The sequence below is a fragment of the Calypte anna genome, chromosome 1 (assembly GCF_003957555.1).
Source record: "Calypte anna isolate BGI_N300 chromosome 1, bCalAnn1_v1.p, whole genome shotgun sequence".
NCBI classification, from domain to species: Eukaryota; Metazoa; Chordata; class Aves; order Apodiformes; family Trochilidae; genus Calypte; species Calypte anna.
In genome coordinates this window covers 146,223,273-146,243,922 of record NC_044244.1, presented here as the reverse complement: position 1 = coordinate 146,243,922, position 20,650 = coordinate 146,223,273, and the positions used below count along the sequence as shown (strand labels likewise).

The window sequence follows — 20,650 nt, the reverse complement described above, 5'->3', positions numbered from 1 at the left end:
AGAAAGAAAGAGGGGTGGAGACAAAATGCCGGGTGCAGGTGAAACCCCACAGCTCGGGAGAGAAACCAACAATTACAAAGGAGCTGAACTGCAACAGGGGATGAGGAAAAAAAAAAACAAACCGTGTTTATTGAATTTTATCTTAAGGGATGTGTAACCTGTCCTCGACTGGCTGGAGCTTCAGCAGGTGCTGCTTTATGGTCAGGAGGCCACTGCAAACCTGGGGCTTTACCCAAGCTGAAGAGGAGGCTCTGGGGTGGCAGCTGAAGTATTTAAGAGCCACCCTAGGGAAGGGCAGGACTCTGCTAGCTCGCAGCCTTCCCCCGGCTCTCTCCTTCTCTTGACAAGAGCAGTACGGCTTGGGCAGCGTGGGAGTCGAGCTGGGGGAAAGTCCTCTGCGGCCAGAGATCCCTTGGCACCATCCCCCGAGAAAAGCGTGTGGTTTAGGTCTCTGAAATTGCCCAACGTGGCATTATTGATGCTTTTTCTTACAAAAGAAAAAAAAAAAGTTAAAAAAAAAATAGTCCGAGTCTCTTTAATTAAATTAGTTACCGTACAAACACCATAGGGTTTTGTACACGGAATAAATAGCGCGAGTCAAACCCGATGGCACTTCCATGCCAGCTCCACCCATGCCAGGCAGCTACCGCTGAAGCCTGGGCTAGCGTGCTGGGGCCGGAGACACCGGCGGCACAGCAGAGCACAGCACGGCCCTAGGGAGCGGTTCTGCCCCCCGAGGTCCTGTGGGGCCCTTCCTCCTCAGAGGCCGGGGAGGCATCGCGGCTGGAGGGGGTGCGGGGCCGGCGGGGAGCCCCCCCGGCCTGACAGACGTACCACTCGCTGAGGTTGGTGACTGGCGGGGAGAGGGCGGCGGCGCGGCCGCGGGGGGGGTTCGGCGGCCGAGTCGGCCTCAGGGGGTAGAGGGCCGTCGGGGGACCCTGCTGCCGCGTAGCTCTGAGTGCCCGGAGGGGGGGAGGGCGGCGGAGACTTGCAGTGGATCTTCATGTGCTTCCGCAGGGAGCTGGGGTGGGTGTAGGACTTGTCGCAGCCGCGGATCTTGCAGTAGTAGGGCTTGTCGGAGGTGTGGACGTGGGAGTGCTTCTTGCGGTCGCTGCTGTTGGCGAACTTCCTCTCGCAGCCGTCGAACTCGCACTTGAAGGGCTTCTCCCCTGTCGGGACAAAGCAACGTCACCGTTACCGGCGGGTGGGGGCACGGCCCTGCCCGCAGCCTGCCCGTACCGTACCCGCACCCGCGGCATCGCCCCTCCGCTGCAAGGCCTCCGGGGGCAAGCAACCGGGCAAAAACCTCTCCTTTCCTCGTTCTCTTTCTTTCTCCACCTTTTTCCTCTCTCCCCTCTCACCACAGACATGACATGCCCGAGGGTTCCCATTTCTCCCTCCCTTCGCTGTGTTTCCCAAACTGTGAATCGTGGCTGGCGGCCTCCAGGCCCGAAGCCCCGGGCTGCCTTGTTTGCCCTCTGCGACGCTCCCCTCGCACACGAGAAACCTTCATTACCGCTCTTAATGACCAAGCCCAAACAAAAACTCTCAATGCTTTCGCCCGCCAGGGCTGGCGTTTGCCGGCAGCCCTGGCTCTCCTGGCACATCCCCTGCGTAATCCTTTCCCAATGGGGCACGCTATGCGGAGGGAATAATTAGTCTGGAGGAAATAAAAGTAACACCTGTTTTTAAAGCATCCTGGTGTAAAGAAGCAGCACCCAGCAGCCCCTTTCTGGGAAGCTGCAGGTTGGGAAGAGTAGCCCGGATACTGGCGATGGCAGCAGAGGGCTGCTGTTACCGCAGCTGGTTCCCTCAGGCTAATTTGGGTATTAAAAAAAAATTTTAAATCTCCGGCCGATCTATTTTAAGAGCTTTACGCATTGTTTAACAGTTAAAGGGGGTGTGAAAATCAGCCCGGGGCGGGTTTGCCTGGCTACCTTTCACCTTCCCCCACCCCAGCTCCTGACATACCACACCCTGGGATATATATATATACGTTCTGGTGCATATGTAGCATTACCGCGGACCAGCCCTTCCCCAGAGCTCCAGAATAGTGCTGAGTAAATAGTGAGTAAACGCTGAGACGGGGTGGGGGGAAAGGAAAGTACTATATCCCTGTACTGAATACGGACTGGAGTTTCTTACTGCAACTTCTTCTTTCCCTGCCATGCTACACGTGAGCCTGGCACAGACAGACCTGCACTGATAATGCCTGTCACGACTACTGCGAATCTTGAATTAAAGTGCTCAGAAATAACAGCCCAGCAGCTCTCTCGGTGGACACTTTCTAATTTTCACCAAAAGGCGATGTTAACTGCTCCTTCCAGTTGTAAAATTGTATCATGTTTAGAAAAATAGTTATGGAAAACGTGTTTGTGTTTTTTAAAACTAGTAATTTATGGGCTGTTACTATAGAAACATGTGCTTCCGCAGCCTATTTAGCGCCAACTTTTTCAATTAAAAGCGGCTCTCCCACCAGCGAAGTGGTAGCACTAAAACGAGTAAGTTTACCCTTACAAAAAAACCCAATGTGATAAAAAATTGTGTCTCCTGAGTTTAAAGTGGTGTTTTAACGTGCAGGGAACCCCTAGCACGGTCCCACTCCCACCGAGACAAATCTTAAGTTACCTCGTTCTTTTTGGTTTTGGTTTGGTGGTTTGGCGGCTTTTTTGTTTTGTTTTTTGTTTGTTTGTTTTTGCCTTTTCAATAAGGCTCATCTACCGAAGGGTTTCGCCTGATTATTTCTATATTACCCCAAAGATGCAGCCTTACAGGTTCCGTTATTGGCGGTGGCCCGCAGAACCCCCAAGCGGAGCCTCCCTGAGAGATGCTCGGAGCCCCCCAGGCTTCAGCGTGCTCGGAGCCGCTGCCCAAGCTGCGTCCCTCCTATCGGGGCTTCAGGGAAGCGCCTTTCCCGGCAGGCTCATGCGAAGCCACTCTCCCGAGCGGCTGGACACCCCTCGAAGTACAGGGGTGGGGATAAGGGGGTGGTGCACAGCCCCCGGGTAGCTACTCCTCGCCCGGATCGCGAGGATCCAATTCCACATAAATCCAGGAGCGGGGAAGGTCCCAGTGTGTCCCAGGCACGCTGACGAGGGCATCACGTCAGAGTTTAACCATTTGTGGGTGCTTTTAAACCAAGAAAGGGGGAGAGATGCCGGGAGCCGTCCCCTTCCCTGACTCCTCCTGGCAGCAGTGGGGGCACAGAGGGGGCTTGAGATTTTTTTTTTTTATTTTTTTTTTTTTTTCCAGGGGCGTCATCGAGGGGAGCCTTGGCGATCCTAAACACTGTCACACACTAAACACTGGCAATGATTTTGCGGGAGGGAGGGTCCCCGGTTGGATGCAGCCCTCACCGAGGGTGGGTACAGTGATTTGTCCCCAAATGGGGCTTAGGGGGAGGGTGCGATGTGCATCTCCGGGTTGATGTTTTGGAGGAAAAAAGGGAGGAATACAAAAAAGTAAATGCCTCCTGAATTACTGATATACTATTTTTCCTGCAGGATTATCAGAAACCCGCAAAATCCCCTAGTGATAAAATTATGATGTTGCTATTTTCCCCCTTAAAAAATGTGCATAATAAACTAATAGTTTGTTAATCACTCCTGCTCTCAGACTGCACATAGCTAAATTAAAGCTGAAGCGCAAAATTATAGTGATTAATCTGATAAAGATGGGCAAAAGATTTGGGATCCCTCGTCCACTCCAGAGCTGTTCATGGGGAACAACTCACTGCCCCTTCACCCTCCCATGAGCTAAATTCTCATTCATGGGGTTCTGTTGCCTCCCGGACTCGAGGCCCGAGGGCTGCTTTGTTGTAGCGGCCCCTCCTGCTTGGAAACGGCCTTTCCCCTTGGGTTTACGCGTGGGGACCGTCCTGAAGGCTGTGCACCCCTCGAGGAGCTGCAGGTATCCCCCGGCTGCAAACTCTTTTAAATTTCTTTTTTCAAGGGGGCACACGCCATGCAGGGCCTCGGGGCCCTCCGGGGCTCGACAGCAGCTCGGAGCTTCAAACTGTGCCAGATACATATTTGGGTTATTTTGAGAGTTTCCTTCTCCCACTGAATCTCTCTGCCCCTCTCAAGCCTCTCCGGACTTGCTCCTTTCCTCTCCTTCGGAGATGGGATGGGAAACGAGTTAAAGAGCCCAGGGAGATCCACGGTGAACTTTTGTTTTCCAAATCAAGACAGATGGGGACGGTTAGGTGACAAAAACACAGGCCTCCAGCATATAACTCGTTCCGAGGTGCCATTAATACAACAACGACAACCCCAAAATGTGTTAGCTCCTGCCCCGCAGAAGAAAGCCCCTTCCCCACCCCTCACCCCGACTCAGGACGCAGAGATCTGGTCATCCTCAAGTCTCCGCAGCTACACATGATATCAAGCCTGACATACTTTGGAGATAAAAATCTATAATCCTTTCCGCCATGGGCCATTTGGTTTTACATCGGAACAACACGTTGCACGGTCGCCGCTTTTCTCTTCCCGAGCCTCACACAATAAATCAAGAAAGCAATTACAGCAACTCCACTTCCTTAAGTGTCCTCCGAGGAATAATATTTGTCTGCCACTATAAATCCCGTCTTGGTTCGTTTTCGACAGTTTTTACACCCTAAGTGAAATGCGTGTTTCGGGCGAGAAAAAAAGAAAAAAGGAAAAAAAAAAGGAAAAAAAATAGAAAAGGAAAAAGAAAAAAAAAAAGTAGGGAAGAAAAAGGGGGGGAGGAAAGAGGAAAAGAAATAAAAAAGACTCAGTGGTTCAGATACACCCCGAGGCCCGCCAGGACCACCGCGCTGGGCCCAGCCTGTACCCCGACGCGTCCCCCGGGGAAGCCGCTGCCTCCTCCCTCAGCTCCCGGTCTGCGGAGACCCACCGGTCACCAGAGCTGCTTTGGAAGTTTCATCCTCAGATCCACAAAGAAAAAAGGGAAGCGTCGTCCGGTGAGCACCTTCCCTGCAACGCGCCCTCCTCCCTGGCTCCATGGATACTGCCACAGGCGGAAGCTGCCCCGGGCAGACTCGGGAGCGGGGTCAGTACCGATAGCCCCGGTGTTACCAGCAGCCAGGGTAGTACCCGCTGTCCCGTTAGCAGCGGAGGTGCCAGCATCCCCGGCACCATCGGTAGCCCCGATAGCGAGGCAATCCCTGTAGCGGGCGGGGGCAGTCCGGTAGCCCCGAGCTGCCGCCGACTCCCGCAGCGCAGGGGAACTGCGCCCCCAAGAGCCCCCGCCGCCCCATCTCCGTCGGGACAAGAACTCCTCGCCCGGCTCCATTCCCGCCGGCAGAACCAGCAGGTAAAGCAGAACCTTTTTCGGGGAAGGAGGACGGCCGTGCAGCTCTCCCCAGCGGTGGGGTGACACGCCACACACACCCCGAGATGCCCCGGACAGGGACGGCGGCGGCTGGGCCAGAGTTTATCCTCTCCTCTCTCTGCTGCAAGGACTGCTGTATATCTGCCCCCGAACCCTGCGTTATTTATTAATCGGTGCATTTATCCGGCGGTGTCGGGGGGAGGTGGGTGGCGGAGGGGGTGGGGAGGGAGATGCCCAAGATGCGGGGGGAGGGGGGGAGCACGTGTGTGCAGAGCAGAAAGGCCGGGTGCTTGTGCATGGCTGTGTGTGCATGGCTGTGTGTGCATGGACCGTGTGCTGCCGAATTGCTTATTAATGAAAAAGTCACATGTCCGGCGGTGCGTAGGAGAAGAGAAAACGAGGGGGGAAATGGATAATAAAAAAATTTTTTAAACTACGAAACAAAAACAAACTCCAAACAACCAAAACCCTCATGGAAACGGCGGGTGGGGGAGAGGGGGGAGGGCACCCACCTGTATGAGTCCGCTTGTGGATCTTGAGGTTTTCGGAGCGGGCAAAGACCTTCCCGCAGCCGGGGAAGGGGCAGGGGAAGGGCTTCTCTCCCGTGTGCACTCGGATGTGGTTGATGAGTTTGTATTTCGCTTTGAAGGGCTTGCCTTCGCGGGGACACTCCTCCCAGTAGCACACGTGGCTGCTCTGCTCGGGCCCGCCGACGTGCTCCACGGTGACATGGCTTACCAGCTCCTGCATCGTGCTGAAAGTTTTGGAGCAAGGCTTCCTACCGCCCGGTGGCGGAGGCGGAGGCGGAGGAGGTGGCTCCCGGTCGATCCACTTGCAGATCAGCTCTTGTTTGATGGGCTGCCGCATGTAGCGCAGGAAGGCCCCGGCCGCCGCCGCCGCCGCCCCGACGTGGGCATGGTGGTGGTGATGGTGATGATGGTGGTGGTGGGGATGGGGGTGGTGCGGGTGCCCGTGGCCACTCGCCGCCGCCGCCAGATTGAGGTTGACGGAGCTGTAGCCCTGCAGGGCCGAGGAGGCGGCTGCGGCCCCGTAGTGCGCCTCGGCTCTCCCGTAGAGCTCCCCGGCGGCTGCCGCCAGTCCCAGCCGCATCTGCCCGTTGAGCGGCGGATGGCGACCGGCAGCTGCACCCTGCTCGCCGGGCGGCGGCGGGAAGGCGGCGTGCGCCCCGTCGGCCGCGCCGTAGGTGCCCGCGGCGGAGATGAAGACCCCGTGGGGCGCCGGGTGTGGGAGGTGGGGGGAGCTGGCGGGCGGGTGTTGTTCGCCCAGCGCCCCATGCACGGCGGCGGCGGCGGCAGGCAGCTCCCGCCGCAGGAGGAAGTCCCGGCCCGCCACCCCCCCCGACGGGTAGCCCGGGAGGGCGGCGGAGGACGGCGCGTAGGCGGCGGCGGTTGTGGCGGCGGCGGCGGTGGCGGCGGCGGCAGTGGCGGCGGTGGTGGTGGCGGCAGCGGGCGCGGCGAAAGCGGCTGCGGCGGCGGTGAGAGCCTCGGGCGTGAGCTTGAGGGCGGCGGGCTGCGCCATGTGCTCGGGTCCGAGCGGCGTCAGAGCGCCGCCGGGGTCGCCGCCCGCGTCCCCGGGGTGGAGGTGGGCCGCGTGGTGGGGGTGGACGTGGTGGTTCCCCAGCCCCGGGAAGCCTGTCATGTTCTGGTGAGGATGGGGCTGAGCCGCTGCCAAATCCGCTAATCTCAGTGTCGGGTTCCTCTTGCTCAAAGGGGGCTCCATAACGACACAGCCAAGCCCATCTACGCTCGCTGTTGTTATTTTTTTCCCTCTACCCGCCTTCAAAAACATGTATATATTAAGCGGCTCTTTAACTTCTTTTGTCTGCGCTCCTAACTCCGCGCATCCCCGGCCCCGCTCTGGACGCCCGCGATTGGCAGAGCCCTCACCACACTTCAGCGGCGCGGTGGGAAATACGGCTCGGACACGGCACCGGAGGGATTGGACGGATCCTGATGATTGGCAGCGGCTGGGGCCCCGCGATTGGCTCCCTTTCAGGCCGCCGGCGCAGCGGGGATCGGCCCCCGCTGCCCCTTCTCCCCCCTCTTCCCTCCCCCCTCCCTGCCCGCGCCTCCCCCCGGAGTTGCACTTGCAAAACTTCGTGAGGGGCCCGACGGGGCGCACCAGCCGCGTCACCCCCACCCCCTTCCCCTCTCCTCCCCCGCCGGCAGCGGGCAGCAGCGGGCAGCAGCTGCCGCTCACCCGGCGCTGGACGGGGAGCCCGTCTCGGAGTTGCTGCACCAGCGCCTTAATGTTTGCGGGGCTGCGGGATATCCCTCGTCTCCTCGTAGCATCCTACGCGTGGAGCTGCTGCTGGGCTCCGCGCTCGGTCTCCTTTTCTTTTATATTCTCTTGTTTGTTTGTTTTGGAGAGACATCGTTCATTCATCGATGCGGCGGGAAAGCACGCCCTGATGCAACACACCCCCCACGCGAGGCCGAAGTTGTGTGTGTGCTCATGCCCACGGCGGGCGATTGAAGGCAACACTAGGGGAAGGCAGCCAACGTTTTCCGAAAAAGAAGGCGGTGGCGGGGGAAGGGAGATTCCTTTCCTTTAGAAAATAAATGAGTAAGCAGACGGGGAGTGACGAGCAGCAAATGCTAAGGAGAAGTTTTGGGTACCTGCATTCACCTCCTACTTCGGGCCTTCCTCCTCTCGAGGTGTTCTGCAGCCCCTAAGCAGGGCGTCCTGTCGTGAAAGCCCACACCCCTCGAAGCTTTAGGGTGCCCAGGCGGGAGGGGAGCTGTTGGCTGGGAAATAGAGGAATCACCGTCTGGGGAGGGGTATTTGCCAGGAGCTGCTGCCCTCGACGGCAAAGGCAGGAAAAGTGAGGGCTCCCCTAGAAGGCGGCAGAGCTGGGGAGCGGGCGGTGTAGGGGGCAGTGATAGAATGGACCCTGGGGTGCGGGGTGTCTTGGTCGTCGAAAACGAAGCGCTTTCTGAAGCACCAAAAATGCTCCTTCCGCGTAAAGGGGGATGCTGCCGACTGGGGACTTCCCTCACAACCGAAAAGGGGTGAGAGTGCGCTGCCGTACTTTTTCTCTGAGGCTGCGGGAGGGAAGGTGGCCTTTACTGATCTGCTTCCCTTAGGCTACTGGGAATGCCTGGCGCTCCCGCTCTCCTTCAAAAAGCGGAGGCAGGGTGGCTGCTCTTCCCTGCCTGCAGGGCAGCGAGGGACGCTCTTTTGCCACAACAGGAGAGGAAACGGGGTGGAGGGATACCAACAGATCCCCCCCCCCCATACGCACCTCCCGACCCTGCCTGGCCACCTAATCCCCTTGACCAAAGCACATCTTGTTTTGGTTCCTGCCGCTGCCCTTTGCCGAGCCACTTTCAAAGGAAGCCCCGTGCTGGTCCGGCATTTCTCAGCCACACCCTCCTCCCTCACCCTCCGCTACTCAAGTGGGGAAAACTTCACAGGATTTGGCCCACGGCTGTAAAAAGCGGGTCAGGGGCTGTAGCGCAGGACCTAGCCACGCGGGGTGCCCCGGCTTCCTCTCCCCTCAAGGGGGAGCGGAACCTGCCGGCGTCCCCTCCCACACATACTTCCCAGGGGCCGAACCCATGCTTCAGCTCGCCTGGCCGTGGTGGTAGTTTCAGTGATGCTACAAAGCGAGAATAAATAAGCCTCGGGTTTTAAAAGGGCTGCTCAATGGTTTTATTGCACAGTAAAAACTTCTCCTTGCTAACTAGCTGTACGGGTATTTCTATACATGTATTTTCTGTACGTTTATCCCTTCCCACTGTCCCCAAATACTAGGCGCGTTTCCGACCGAGGTCCAGAGGTGTAATGGTTCGATGGGAAATGCTGTGGAGGTGAAGAACGGTATCGCTGCTCCACAGTACCTTGAGCACTCCTCCTCGTCCCGCTCTTGTTAAACGCAGCGTGATATGTATCTGTCATCGATTTAATATGTCTTAATTCAAATATATGCTCCTGATCAATTTCTTTTTATGAGGGGCTATAAAACAAAGAAAATATTTTATAGCTGGGTAATAAGCAGCTGACCTGCGATTCTGGGGTGAGAGGGGCTGGCCGAGACTCACGTGGACATTCGCCCATTTTTAGGACGCCGGGGCTGCTCGAGCCGGGACAATTCCGGATGGTAGCAGCTCCAAAAGGGACGTGAAGAATTTAAAGCCCAATAACTCACGGGCCGCAGCTCAGGCCCTTGCTGCCTTAAATCTGGGGGGCTGCAGCGGAGGGAGACGGGGGTGGTCCTTCCCCATCTCCACCTCCTAATCCCGGGCAGAGCCCGTCGGGGGTCGGCCCCGCGCCCCACTCCCGCGGCGGAACCAGCTGCAGAGCCCTCCCGCCGTGCCCGGCTCGCCGACAAACCCACCAAGAAGGGACACCGGGGGAGGCCTGCGAAGGCGGGGTGAAAGCCTGGAAGCCTTCAGATATATTCCCTAAAGGTCCCTGTAGAAACTGAGATCAGGCTATCGGCTTTAGGAGGTGTTTAGCTGTAGAATGTTGTGCTAGAAGAGCTGCATTATGTAAATGTATGCTAATGATCATGAACACCATTTACAAACAATCGTCTTTAATGCACGTCTTATTGATAGTTAGGGAGAGGGGAACAATATTTTATAACGTGTAAAACATTCTTCTGGGAAACCATTAGAAAGTGAGAGCCGTTGCTGCTTTCCTCGTCAGGATTTCCAAAACTCCCCGAATCTGCTAGAACATTTCACCACCCGCACGACCCTTCATGAGGGGGCTTTTTTCTCTCGTGAGGCGGTTCCTCACTACCTTGAGGCTTGGGCGAAAGAACACGCGTGACCGAAGATGAGTTCCGCCAGCAGCAGGCGGGAACACCCCGGATCAGAACCCCGCGGGGGCCCACACGGACGGGGAGTGACCCCGGTAAACCCCCTCACCGTCCTGTTCCGGGGATAGCACGGAAACGCTGGGACCCCGGAAGGGAGAAGAGGGTCGATGCTGCCTATGAGCACGGACGGTAGAGAGAGGAGCAATTTGGGGGCGAAGCTCCCTATCCCCCCTTTTTTGGAGGGGGGTGCAGGGGTTGTAATTTTATGCCTTTAAAAATAAACTTCTCCTGCACGGTTCTCTTCTCCCCGTGGACCCAGGCGGTAGCCCGAGGGCTGGGAGGCAGCCTCTGAAAGAGTGCCAGCACCGTATCCGCCATTGGGGGTGATGGGACGAGAACCCACCGACCATTTGGGACGGGGATTTTGGGCAAAAGGTTCGGAGCTGTCGTTTCCAGTGCGTGCCTCGGCAGGGCAAGTGGGATCCGTCTCCTCATGTCTCCTTCAGAGATTTGCTCAAATGGGGACAAATTAAGGACAAAAAGTCCATCGTTCAATCCCTGTATATATGTGTGTGTGTGTATATATATACACACACGTATATGTACACGCACAAATACATATTTATGCTTACAGAGAGAGAAAGAAATAGAAAGGCAGCCTCAGGAAACCCAGGCCAAATTTTGCTCTGTGCTCGTTCTCTCCCCCTTCCCCTCTCTCTGCAGCTGAACGTCACCGTTGGAAGAAGCTGTTGAGATAAATCAAATAGTGACACTTTGACGGCTTTACTTGTATAAGCAATATGGTTACCATATGGCATTGTTATTTATGAATGACAGCATAAATTGTATTACAAAGTCCATCGCGCTTTATTGGGACGTTTATATGGGCATCTCCAGGCGGAAAAAGGTTCATCTAATAAAATTCGTCGATGCTGCAGCAGACTCAATTTTGGGGGCGCCGCGCCGGGTCTGCGCAGGCTGCTAAGGAAAGGGCGCAGCGGGGCAGGGCGAAGGGCGCGCAAAGTACGCGGGCGTCTGCGCGTCTCTCTGCAGCAGCGGCGAAAGGCGGACGCACTGACTGCCTCTCGGCAAAGGTTCCCCTCCTAGAAACCACTGCTACGCCTCTCCTCGTCCCCTCCACCTCACGGCAGCACCGCCGAGAGCTGTTTTTTATACGGCAACTTCTTATATAAATAAGTACTTTTGCGTATATGTGCAACTGAGAGAGCAATAAATATTAATAGCACGCAAGCGAGGTGCTCCTTCCTGCTATCTCCGCGCTGCCTAGCGGTTAAAAAAAAAAAAAAAGCGGCATTTAAAATTTACAGGTTTGGCTGAGATTTTCATTATTTCCCCTTTTTATTTTACATTACGCTGACAAAGAACTTTTGTCCCAAAGTGTGTTTTACAGAGGGAGGCAACAGCACAACACATGTGGTCTTCACGGGTCATAGGTCGACCGGCCTAGAAGTGCCTCAGATCGCCACCATCAAAGGTAACCTGCAACTTAATATCCTGTTGATGAGCTTGTTGAATTTATGAGTGTCTGTGATACAGACAACGGTGCAAGTGATTCCGCTCAATTGGCCTTTTCTTCCCAGGCTACGGCCTGGCCGCAAGTCTCCTCCCTGCCCCGCGCCTCGGCCCTTTACTCCGGGGAGAAAGTGCAGGCTGAATTTTTTGGGAAAAGACCCCTCTCTTCCTCCCCTGGCAGGCCATTCCACTCCTCCATCCTCCGCGAGGCTGCCGGCAGTCCCATCCCCTCGCGGGTATATTGCCTGGTCCCACTGCAGCCTGACCCACTCCCCACCCCTCGCCCCCCCAGTCCTCTCCATTGCCCGGAGAGTGGGGAGAGGGGGCGCGGAGCAACCTCCTCATCATCCCCAGCCCGGGGGCGGTGACACCTCCCGGGGAAAAGGACTAGAAGACGAGAGCGATAGATGCAATACAGGGGAAGCAGCAAGGCATTGCTCTCGCTCGTCTTTACCCTGTTTCCCCCGGCTCTTACACCCAATCCCCCCAACTCCGTCCGCATCAGCAGCCGGCAAGAGTAGGAGTCGAGTAGTTTTCAAAAAAAAAAAAAAAAAAAAAAAAAAAAAAAAAAAAAAAAAAAAATCGGAAAACTTACGAAGACGAGAATGCTCTCCTGGGAATGATGTTTGTTCTGCAGGTCTGGTACCTCCAGAAACCTGTTGAAAAACTTCTTTCAATAGACCAATTTAGCACCGACTTGAGGTGACCGCTTGCTTCCCTCTCCCCAAAGATGCCGTAAGCCCAAGGCTGCGTTTCTGGCGATGACCCGGCCAGCAAGTGCGAGGCTGGCTACCGGTGCCCCTGCCCTCTACCCTTCCCCCCCCCCCCCCCTTCCTCCCTCACTCCTTTCGCTTGTTACCCTGTGACATGGGGGAAAGGGGTTTTGCGGTTCGGAGGGAAATAAAGCACTTCTTAGGAGGGACGGCAACGTGACTTTGAACTTGGATCAGCTCTTCTGTTTCCTGCAGAGAAAGCAGAGCTTGAGCCCTAAAAGAATAGCAGAGCTCGGCCAGCCCGCGGGGGCTCCGGCTGGAATTCACGGCATCGCTCCCCCCCCCGCAAGCGCCCCGGTGCCGCCGGGGCTGAGCGGGCAGAGCGCGGTGCGAGGGGAGGGGGGTCAGGGAAAGAAGGACAAGAGGAAAGGGAAGGAAAAAAAGAGGTAAAGGGATAAAGAAAGAGAATAAATTAATGGGAGAGAAAGGAAGGGAAGCAAAGGGCATGAAGGGAAGGAGGGGAGAGAGGAAGGAAAGGAAAAGGAAAAAAGGGGAATGGAAAGGAAAGGAAAGGAAAGGAAAGGAAAGGAAAGGAAAGGAAAGGAAAGGAAAGGAAAGGAAAGGAAAAAGGAAGAGAGATAGAGAAAGGGAGAAAGAGAAAAAAAGATAAACAGAAAGAGAATGCAGAAAGAGAAGGGGAAAGAGAAAGAGAAAGAGAAAGAGAAAGAGAAAGAGAAAGAGAAAGAGAAAGAGACAGAGAAAGAGAAAGAGAAAGAGAAAGAGAAAGAAAGCAGAATGAGGTGAAAATACAGAAGGTAGGCAGTTATATGAAAATTCACCCTTTTTAATTTTTTCCTTTTCAACACAATATTTTTAAGTGAGAATTTTACTGGACATTATGATTCCCTTTCTAATCTTGGATTCAGTAAGTTCTTTACATTGTTGGGGGGAAGTGTACTCAAGACTCTAGTTAACCGTATGATTTTTTCACTAATCTGGAGGCAGATGATGTAGGAGACCAAGTTTTCCTCTCCAGCTTGTGGTCTTGAAATCCTCAGCCGAGGTGGAGGACACTTCTCAGACCTTCGCCTTGGAAACCTTTCAGGAAAGGAAAACGGAATTTGTTCGCGGTTTTTCCCTGGGACTCTGGGGGGTCAGGACAAGGACAGCATATGCTCCCAAGCTGCAGACTGGGAAGGCAATATCTGGGGAGCAGACACTCCTGTCTACAAAGACAGAATCGAATGACGGCGTGGTGAAGACGAGAGACTATTGGCATCAGTAGTTCTGCATTAATACTCAGTTTGTCTCCTAATGCCCATTTCTGATTAGAAAGAATTCCACTTTTTCCCAAATTAAACCCTCACCTTGTTCGAAGAGTAATGTCCAGTAGTGGCACATTTCAGCCACTTTCGGACAGAGTTGGAAATATTTTAACTATTTAATGACAGGGAAAACCTTATTGAAACAGCCTTAGGTGGTGGGCAAGGTTACCTTTTCCTTCCTTCCTTCCTTCCTTCCTTCCTTCCTTCCTTCCTTCCTTCCTTCCTTCCTTCCTTCCTTCCTTCCTTCCTTCCTTCCTTCCTTCCTTCCTTCCTTCCCTCCTTCCCTCCTTCCCTCCTTCCCTCCTTCCCTCCTTCCCTCCTTCCCTCCTTCCCTCCTTCCCTCCTTCCCTCCTTCCCTCCCTCCTGTCTGTCTGTCTGTCTATCTATCTATCTATCTATCTATCTATCTATCTATCCTTGCCTGCCTACCACAAGGGCCAGGTTTGAGCCTGATGCGTGATTTAATGCCGTGAGGACCCACAGGAGGAATGTCACACGCCTCTTAAAAAAAAAACACTAAACCCCACACACCCCTACATTTTGAGTTGCTTCTCCATCAAGCGCAGAGATGGTGGTGATGGAGACTCAACGTTAAGTGCTGGACGGTAAAGACGACACATGTGCCAGGTTTTAATTTTTACAAAGCCTCATTTATTGATGAGCTGTTGGCCCGAGATGGTTATTTTTCAGCCACTGCAAACCAAACCGAAGCAGGGGCCAGACATGTATTTACTGGAGGGGGAGGGGAAGGGGACTTGTTTGCTCTATGTGTGTGCGGGTGCATGTGTATGTGCTGGCTGTATGATGTTTTTTATTTCTGTCATGTAACAATCCGGTTTCCAAATAACAATGGCAGGGTGGTTTTTGAGGTTGGGCTTTTTGTGTTTGTGGGGTTTTTTTGGTGTTTTTTTTTGGGGGGGGGGAGGGCTTGGTTTGGTGGTGGTTTGGGTTGGGTTGGGTTTTTTTTCTTGATTTGGTTTGGCTTCTTTTTCAAGAAAGGGAATAGACAAGGAAAACTCCTAAAGCATCTGCTCTCGGATTCACATTCACAACACACGCAGATCTACTCCTCTGCTCCCGCACAAGTGGTTTAAGAGCCCAAACATCCAGGGCGACAGTCGTCTCTTCTATTTTAATTTTTAGTTTATTTTCTCTTCCCCTCCAGCCCTCAGATGCAGTTACACAGCCAACATGACTTTTATTTGATCCCCCCTCGCTCTCTTTATCGATTATGGGTTTAATTTGCTTTAACCGAAAAGCCGAAGGGGCAGCAGGATGGGCGAGTTTCTCCCTCCCTAGGCCACCACGAGAAAAAAAAAAAAAAAAAAAAAAAAAAGAGGGCAGCCCCCACAACCCCCTATTTATGTTTTAAGCCCCTCGCTTTGTTTGTTTGCCTCCCGAGGCAGGATCGCATGGCCAGGCGCACATCGATATTTTCCGTGCGTGTGGTTCGCCGCGCCTCTCTCCCCTCCACGCCACTCCTTCCCTTCGCCGCAGGGCGAGGCGGGGGGGGTGAAACGCACACATACACACACACCCCCCCTCAAAAGAAAAAAAAAAAGGAAGCCGCCGGCAGTGCCGGGCTGAAGGCGGCCACCGGGGCCGTGCCGTGCGGCGCGGGGGCCGGGAGGTGGCGGGGCTGGCGCGGCGGCGTGGCGGGGCGCGGGGCGGGCGGCGGGGGCGGGCAGGGCGCGGGGCGTCCTCGCCGCCATTAGCCGGTGGCCGGGGACGCCCGGATGGACGGGGCGGCTCGGGCCAATGAACGGTCGCCGGGAGAGCGGCCGGGCGGCGGGTGAAGGCGGTGTCGGGAGCGGAGCCGCCAGTGCGGGCGGGGAGAGGGAGAGAGGCCGGGGGAGGGAGGGAAGAAAAAGAGGGGGAGGGAGGGAGTGAAAAATAAAAAGCCGCCGCCTTAGCAGCGCCCACCGAAATAAACAGAGAAGCGAGAGGGACTGAGGGCGCTGGCGGAGCAGGGCTGCAACTCCGCCGCCCCGGCCGCGCCGCTCCGTCCCCGGCACTCCGCGGCCCCTTCCCGCCCCCCTGCCTCCTCTCCCCACCCCCACTGCCGCCCTTATTGTTTTTAATCCGCCTCCGGCACCCCCCTTACCCCCCCTCTCCCCTCCCCACGCCCCTCCGCTGCGGCGGGCGAGGGCGGGCGAGGCGCGGGGCACCCCCTCCCGGGTCTCTTCGCTCCGTGGGAACCCGCGGCTGCAAGTTTTTCTCCGTGAGAGACACCGCGAATGCCCGGCGGAGGATAAAACGAAAGCCCGGGGGCAGCGGGGGGCCCGAGGCGGCTGGGAGCTACGCGGGGCCGGGCGGGCGGGGATCGGCGGCACTGACATCCCGGTGGTGGCTGCTAAGGGAGGGTGGGGGGGGGCTGTGTGTGTGTGTGAGTGTGTGCGTGCGTGCGTGTGTGCCGCAGGGAACGGCAAGGCGAGCCTTGCCACCCCCCCCTCCCGTCCCCAGCCCCGTCCCTCCCCTGCTCCCCCTCCCCTTCTCTGCCCGCCCCCACCTCAGCTCCTTTAATACACTTTGGTTCTCCGCTCGCCTTTGGACTCTGCTCTGCCTGGCTCCGGATACGGCTCCGGCGGCGGCGGCGGCAGCGGCGGCAGCAGCAGCGGACCGGTTCGGGCGCGGGCGGCGGCGGCGGGGGGACGCGGCGGCTGCCGGGGGGAAGCGGCGCGGAGCGGCGGCGGCCCCGCGCCAGGCCGGGCGGGCGGCGGCAGCCCGGCGGCGACGGTAGCCGGGCATCAGCAGCGGCGGCGGCGGGGTCCCGGGAGCGGCGCGGACCATGCTGCTGGACGCCGGCCCGCAGTTCCCGGCCCTAGGCGTGGGCACCTTCGCCCGGCATCATCACTCGGCCGCGGCGGAGATGCAGGACCGGGAGCTGAGCCTGGCGGCGCAGAACAGCTTCGTGGACTCGGCGGCGGCACACATGGGAGCCTTCAAGCTCAACGCCGGGGCCCACGACCTCTCCCCCGGGCAGAGCTCGGCGTTCACCTCGCAGGCGCCCGGCTACCCTGCGGCTGCCCTGGGGCCACATGCCGCCCACGTCGGGTCCTACTCCGGAGCTCCATTCAACTCCACCCGGGACTTCTTGTTTCGCAGTCGCGGCTTCGGGGACTCGTCGCCGGCTGGCGGACAGCACGGCATCTTCGGCCCTGCCGCCGGCAGCCTGCACCACCCGCACACGGACGCTCAGAGCCACCTTCTCTTCCCGGGCATCCACGACCAGCACGGTCCCCACGCCTCCCAAAACGTCCTCAACGGGCAGATGCGTCTGGGATTGCCGGGGGAGGTGTTCGCCCGGTCGGATCAGTACCGCCAGGTCTCCAGCCCTAGGACTGACCCTTACTCGGCGGCTCAGCTCCACAACCAGTACGGCCCCATGAATATGAATATGGGCATGAACATGGCAGCCCACCACCACCACCACCCAGGTGCCTTTTTCCGCTACATGCGGCAGCAGTGCATCAAGCAAGAGCTAATCTGCAAGTGGATCGATCCCGAGCAGCTGAACAACCCCAAAAAAAGTTGCAATAAAACTTTCAGCACCATGCACGAGTTGGTCACCCACGTCTCGGTGGAGCACGTTGGGGGGCCCGAGCAGAGCAACCATGTCTGCTACTGGGAGGAGTGTCCCCGGGAAGGCAAGCCCTTCAAAGCGAAATACAAACTGGTCAATCATATCCGAGTGCACACGGGAGAGAAACCCTTCCCCTGCCCCTTCCCCGGCTGCGGAAAAGTTTTCGCCAGATCAGAAAACCTCAAAATTCACAAAAGGACACACACAGGTAATTCGAGTTTCTTTCGGCAGATTCTCGTCCTCTGCCTCTGCTTGTGTATATAAATATATATATATATATACGTATAAACTGATAGAGATAGGGCCTCAGACAGAGAGAGATATGAATTGTTGAGAGTGATTAAATACGGATACTTCTTCCATATTTTTTCCCCTCTCCATTGCACAGCTGAGTTTGTTTTGGTTTCTTCCCCACCAACATCCCCTTCTCCCTCCCCCCTCTTCCCCAGATTTAGAAAAAACATTTTACTGATTTAATTCGAGCGGTGAGCGATGTAGATGCGTGCCGAAACTCGGCGGGATCTTTCCGTAGAAAAGCAAAATACAGTATGAACTAAATCCTACCGACCTGCTAAAAACCGGGAAGATGTTTATCTATATGTACATAAAACGCCTTCCACATTTGCAATGCGCAGCATATTTTCATGGAACTTCAGAGCTTGCGAGCATGGCTTTCACGTATGGCTAGCGAGAGAAACTGTATAAATAAGTTCAAAATCTGTCATTAGTCCAAAATCCTGTTGGAAGTGGCAGAACGTCCCTTTCTAGGAATGCTTTCCATTAAATTTAAATGGTGTGAGCAAGGCAATAAAATTTTCTCATTTAAAAAAAAAAAAAAAAAAAAGTATTTTAAAAGTCTGACTCGAGGTGATTTAAGGTGCTTTTGCAACAGTTTATTAAATTATGTAATAGGGAACAAAGGATCTGAGGCTGGGAAACTTCCACCCAAATCAGGTGGAAAAGAGGCGAAAGAGCTCTGGCTTATCCCGATGGAAAATCGACGGAGTCGAAGGGTAACAAAAATAAACGCATCCTCCCGCCTCATCTATTATTCATTTACTACTCCTGCCGGCTCGAACCGTGCTAGTCTATTTCATAAAAGATGGCCAAATATTTTAGCGACTTCCACTCTAAATATTTACTCGGAGAAAGGCTAAAAATCTCGAGGCCTATTGTTTTCTCAAGTGCTAAGCCCGATGCGAGGTGCGAGACGAGCTTTAACAAGGTTTAAAATTTGAGAAATGTATTTGCATGAGATGCCCGCGCTGAAGTCATTGTGTCTGAGCGGATGTCTTTAAGAAACAATTTAGGTGCTAATGCAATTTAATGTTAAATGCTGCCCCCACACCCCACCCCCCCCCAAAGGCGAGTGAGGATGTGGAGTTCTCACCTCCAAATTACTCCCCGGCATTTGGAGTCCTGGCAGTCGGGCGAGAGGAATCCCTATGAAAATTAAATGGAAGTATTTTACATTTAGTTTTCCCAGCGGATCTGCATTTATCTCGAATATCCATACACGAAACGATCTGCCCGGTCTTAAATCTGTCGGTAATGGTTTCCAGTTTAACAGGATAGCGGATTTGGTACCGAGGCGAAACGGCTCGTTATGCTTGGCTTTTTGTTTGTTTGTTTGTTTGTTTTTGTTTGGTTGGGTTTTTTTAATCGCTTTTCTTCTACCTCTTTCGGAGACGGTTTTGTGTCGGCACTGGTCGAAATAAACCCAGGCGGGATGTGCAGCCGGGGGTACCCGGGGAATGGGGGGTTGTGTCGGTAGGAAGACCAGGCGGGGCACGGGCACTGCCTCGCTGCAGGGAAACGCAGGAGCGGCGCGGGGGATGGGGCAAAATCGGCCTTTTGCTTTGGGGAGCTGCTGGGCGAAATGACCGGGAGCGGGGGTCCGAGAGAGAAGCGGGGGTCCGGGACAGAAGCTGGGGCAACTGGTCGCGGGGACTGCGCGGTCTTCGCGCGGGAGCTGCGCGGGGGCGGCCGTGCTCAGCCCCGCCGCTCCGCCGTTCTCTTGCAGGGGAGAAGCCCTTCCAGTGCGAGTTTGAAGGCTGCGACCGGCGCTTCGCCAACAGCAGCGACCGCAAGAAGCACATGCACGTCCACACCTCGGACAAGCCCTACCTGTGCAAGATGTGCGACAAGTCCTACACCCACCCCAGCTCCCTGCGGAAGCACATGAAGGTACCCGGTCCCGCAGCCGGCGGCGGGAGGCGGGAGGGCGGCCGCCCCGCTCCGGGCGCCCCGTCGGGGCGGCGGGCGGCGGGCGCAGGGCCCGGGGGAGGCGGCGGGCCGGGCCGGCGGCGGGGGGCGCGCCCGGGGGGAGGCTGCGGCGGCCTCCCTGTCCCCCCTCCACCCGGCCGTGTTGCCTTTGCCCCCCAGGTGCACGAGTCGTCCCCGCAAGGCTCCGAGTCCTCCCCGGCCGCCAGCTCCGGCTACGAGTCCTCCACCCCCCCGGGGCTGGTGTCCCCCAGCGCCGAATCGCAGAGCACCAGCAACCTCTCCCCGGCGGCGGCGGCAGCGGCGGCGGCAGCGGCGGCGGCCGTGTCCGCCGTACACCGGGGCGGCGGTGGCGGCGGAGGCGGCGGCAGTGGTGGCGGCCACAGCGGCCTCTCCTCCAACTTCAACGAGTGGTACGTGTAGGGCCCCGCCGGACTGCTCTGCACGGCCCCACCGCGACCTCCCTTCCCCGCCCCGGCGGCGGCGGTAGCAGCAGCGGCGGGATGGAGGGAGTGAGCTCGCCGGAGACGCGCAGGGAGATACCACCGCACCCGCTGGCATCGAAATGACGGCCGAGAAGGATGGGGACGGTGGGGGGGGGTGCTTGATGTGCCCACACCCGTCCCGCCTTCGAGTCTTTTTTTATTGTTGTTGTTGTTGTTGGACTTTTTTATTTTCTTTCTTTCTGAGAACATTCTGAACCAGAAAAAAAAATTCCTCAAAAGTACGTGCTGCAAAACATAAGAGAATGAGTAAATAAATAGAGGAACGGAAAGGGGAGAGAGAGGAAAAAAACAACCCCAAACGACACCAACACACTACGCAGCAAAAAAAGCTTCTCCAGCCGGCGGAAAGAAATTCTCCCTCCGGAGCCTCGAGACAAAAGATCAGAGACTCAAACTCCTCCGGCCCCTGCACCTCCCCGCCCGCAGCAGCCAGCGCCCTCCTGCCCCACGAACTGTGTACATAGCGGCCCTCTCCTTCCTCCGTCAAGGTGGGGATCGAAGTTTTCCTGGATTCTTGGTGTATAGAAGTTCGTCCCGTTTGTAAACCGCGGATTGGTTCCCCCCCCCCTTTTTTCTTTTTTCCTTTTTTTTTTTTCCTTCTTTTTTTCTTTTTTTCCTCTTCATCCCTCCCTGAGAAAGTGATGGACTCGTTTCCTTTTCTCCCA

General features: G+C 56.2%; 2 protein-coding genes across 2 annotated transcripts; one reads left to right on the top strand and one right to left on the bottom strand.

Moving 5' to 3' along the window:
* Positions 1-713: 713 nt before the first annotated feature.
* Positions 714-7,122, bottom strand: ZIC5 (Zic family member 5). Its single transcript, XM_030458724.1, is given in 5 exon segments — positions 714-902; positions 904-1,169; positions 5,826-6,693; positions 6,696-6,777; positions 6,779-7,122. Coding segments are annotated over 5 exon segments (1,749 nt in total).
* Positions 7,123-16,461: 9,339 nt separating this feature from the next.
* ZIC2 (Zic family member 2) lies at positions 16,462-19,902 on the top strand. The gene is made up of 3 exons (XM_030460927.1): positions 16,462-17,464; positions 19,280-19,443; positions 19,642-19,902. Exons 1-3 carry the CDS (start codon positions 16,462-16,464, stop codon positions 19,900-19,902), a joined length of 1,428 nt encoding a protein of 475 aa, XP_030316787.1.
* Positions 19,903-20,650: the final 748 nt, after the last annotated feature.

Bases quoted from the DNA above. Each gene is read 5' to 3' on its own strand.
- ZIC2 (XM_030460927.1), top strand. From the start codon at position 16,462: ATGCTGCTGGACGCCGGCCCGCAGTTCCCGGCCCTAGGCGTGGGCACC. The intron at 17,465-19,279 runs GTAATTCGAGTT...GTTCTCTTGCAG, and splicing joins TCACAAAAGGACACACACAG to GGGAGAAGCCCTTCCAGTGC. The intron at 19,444-19,641 runs GTACCCGGTCCC...TTTGCCCCCCAG, and splicing joins CCCTGCGGAAGCACATGAAG to GTGCACGAGTCGTCCCCGCA.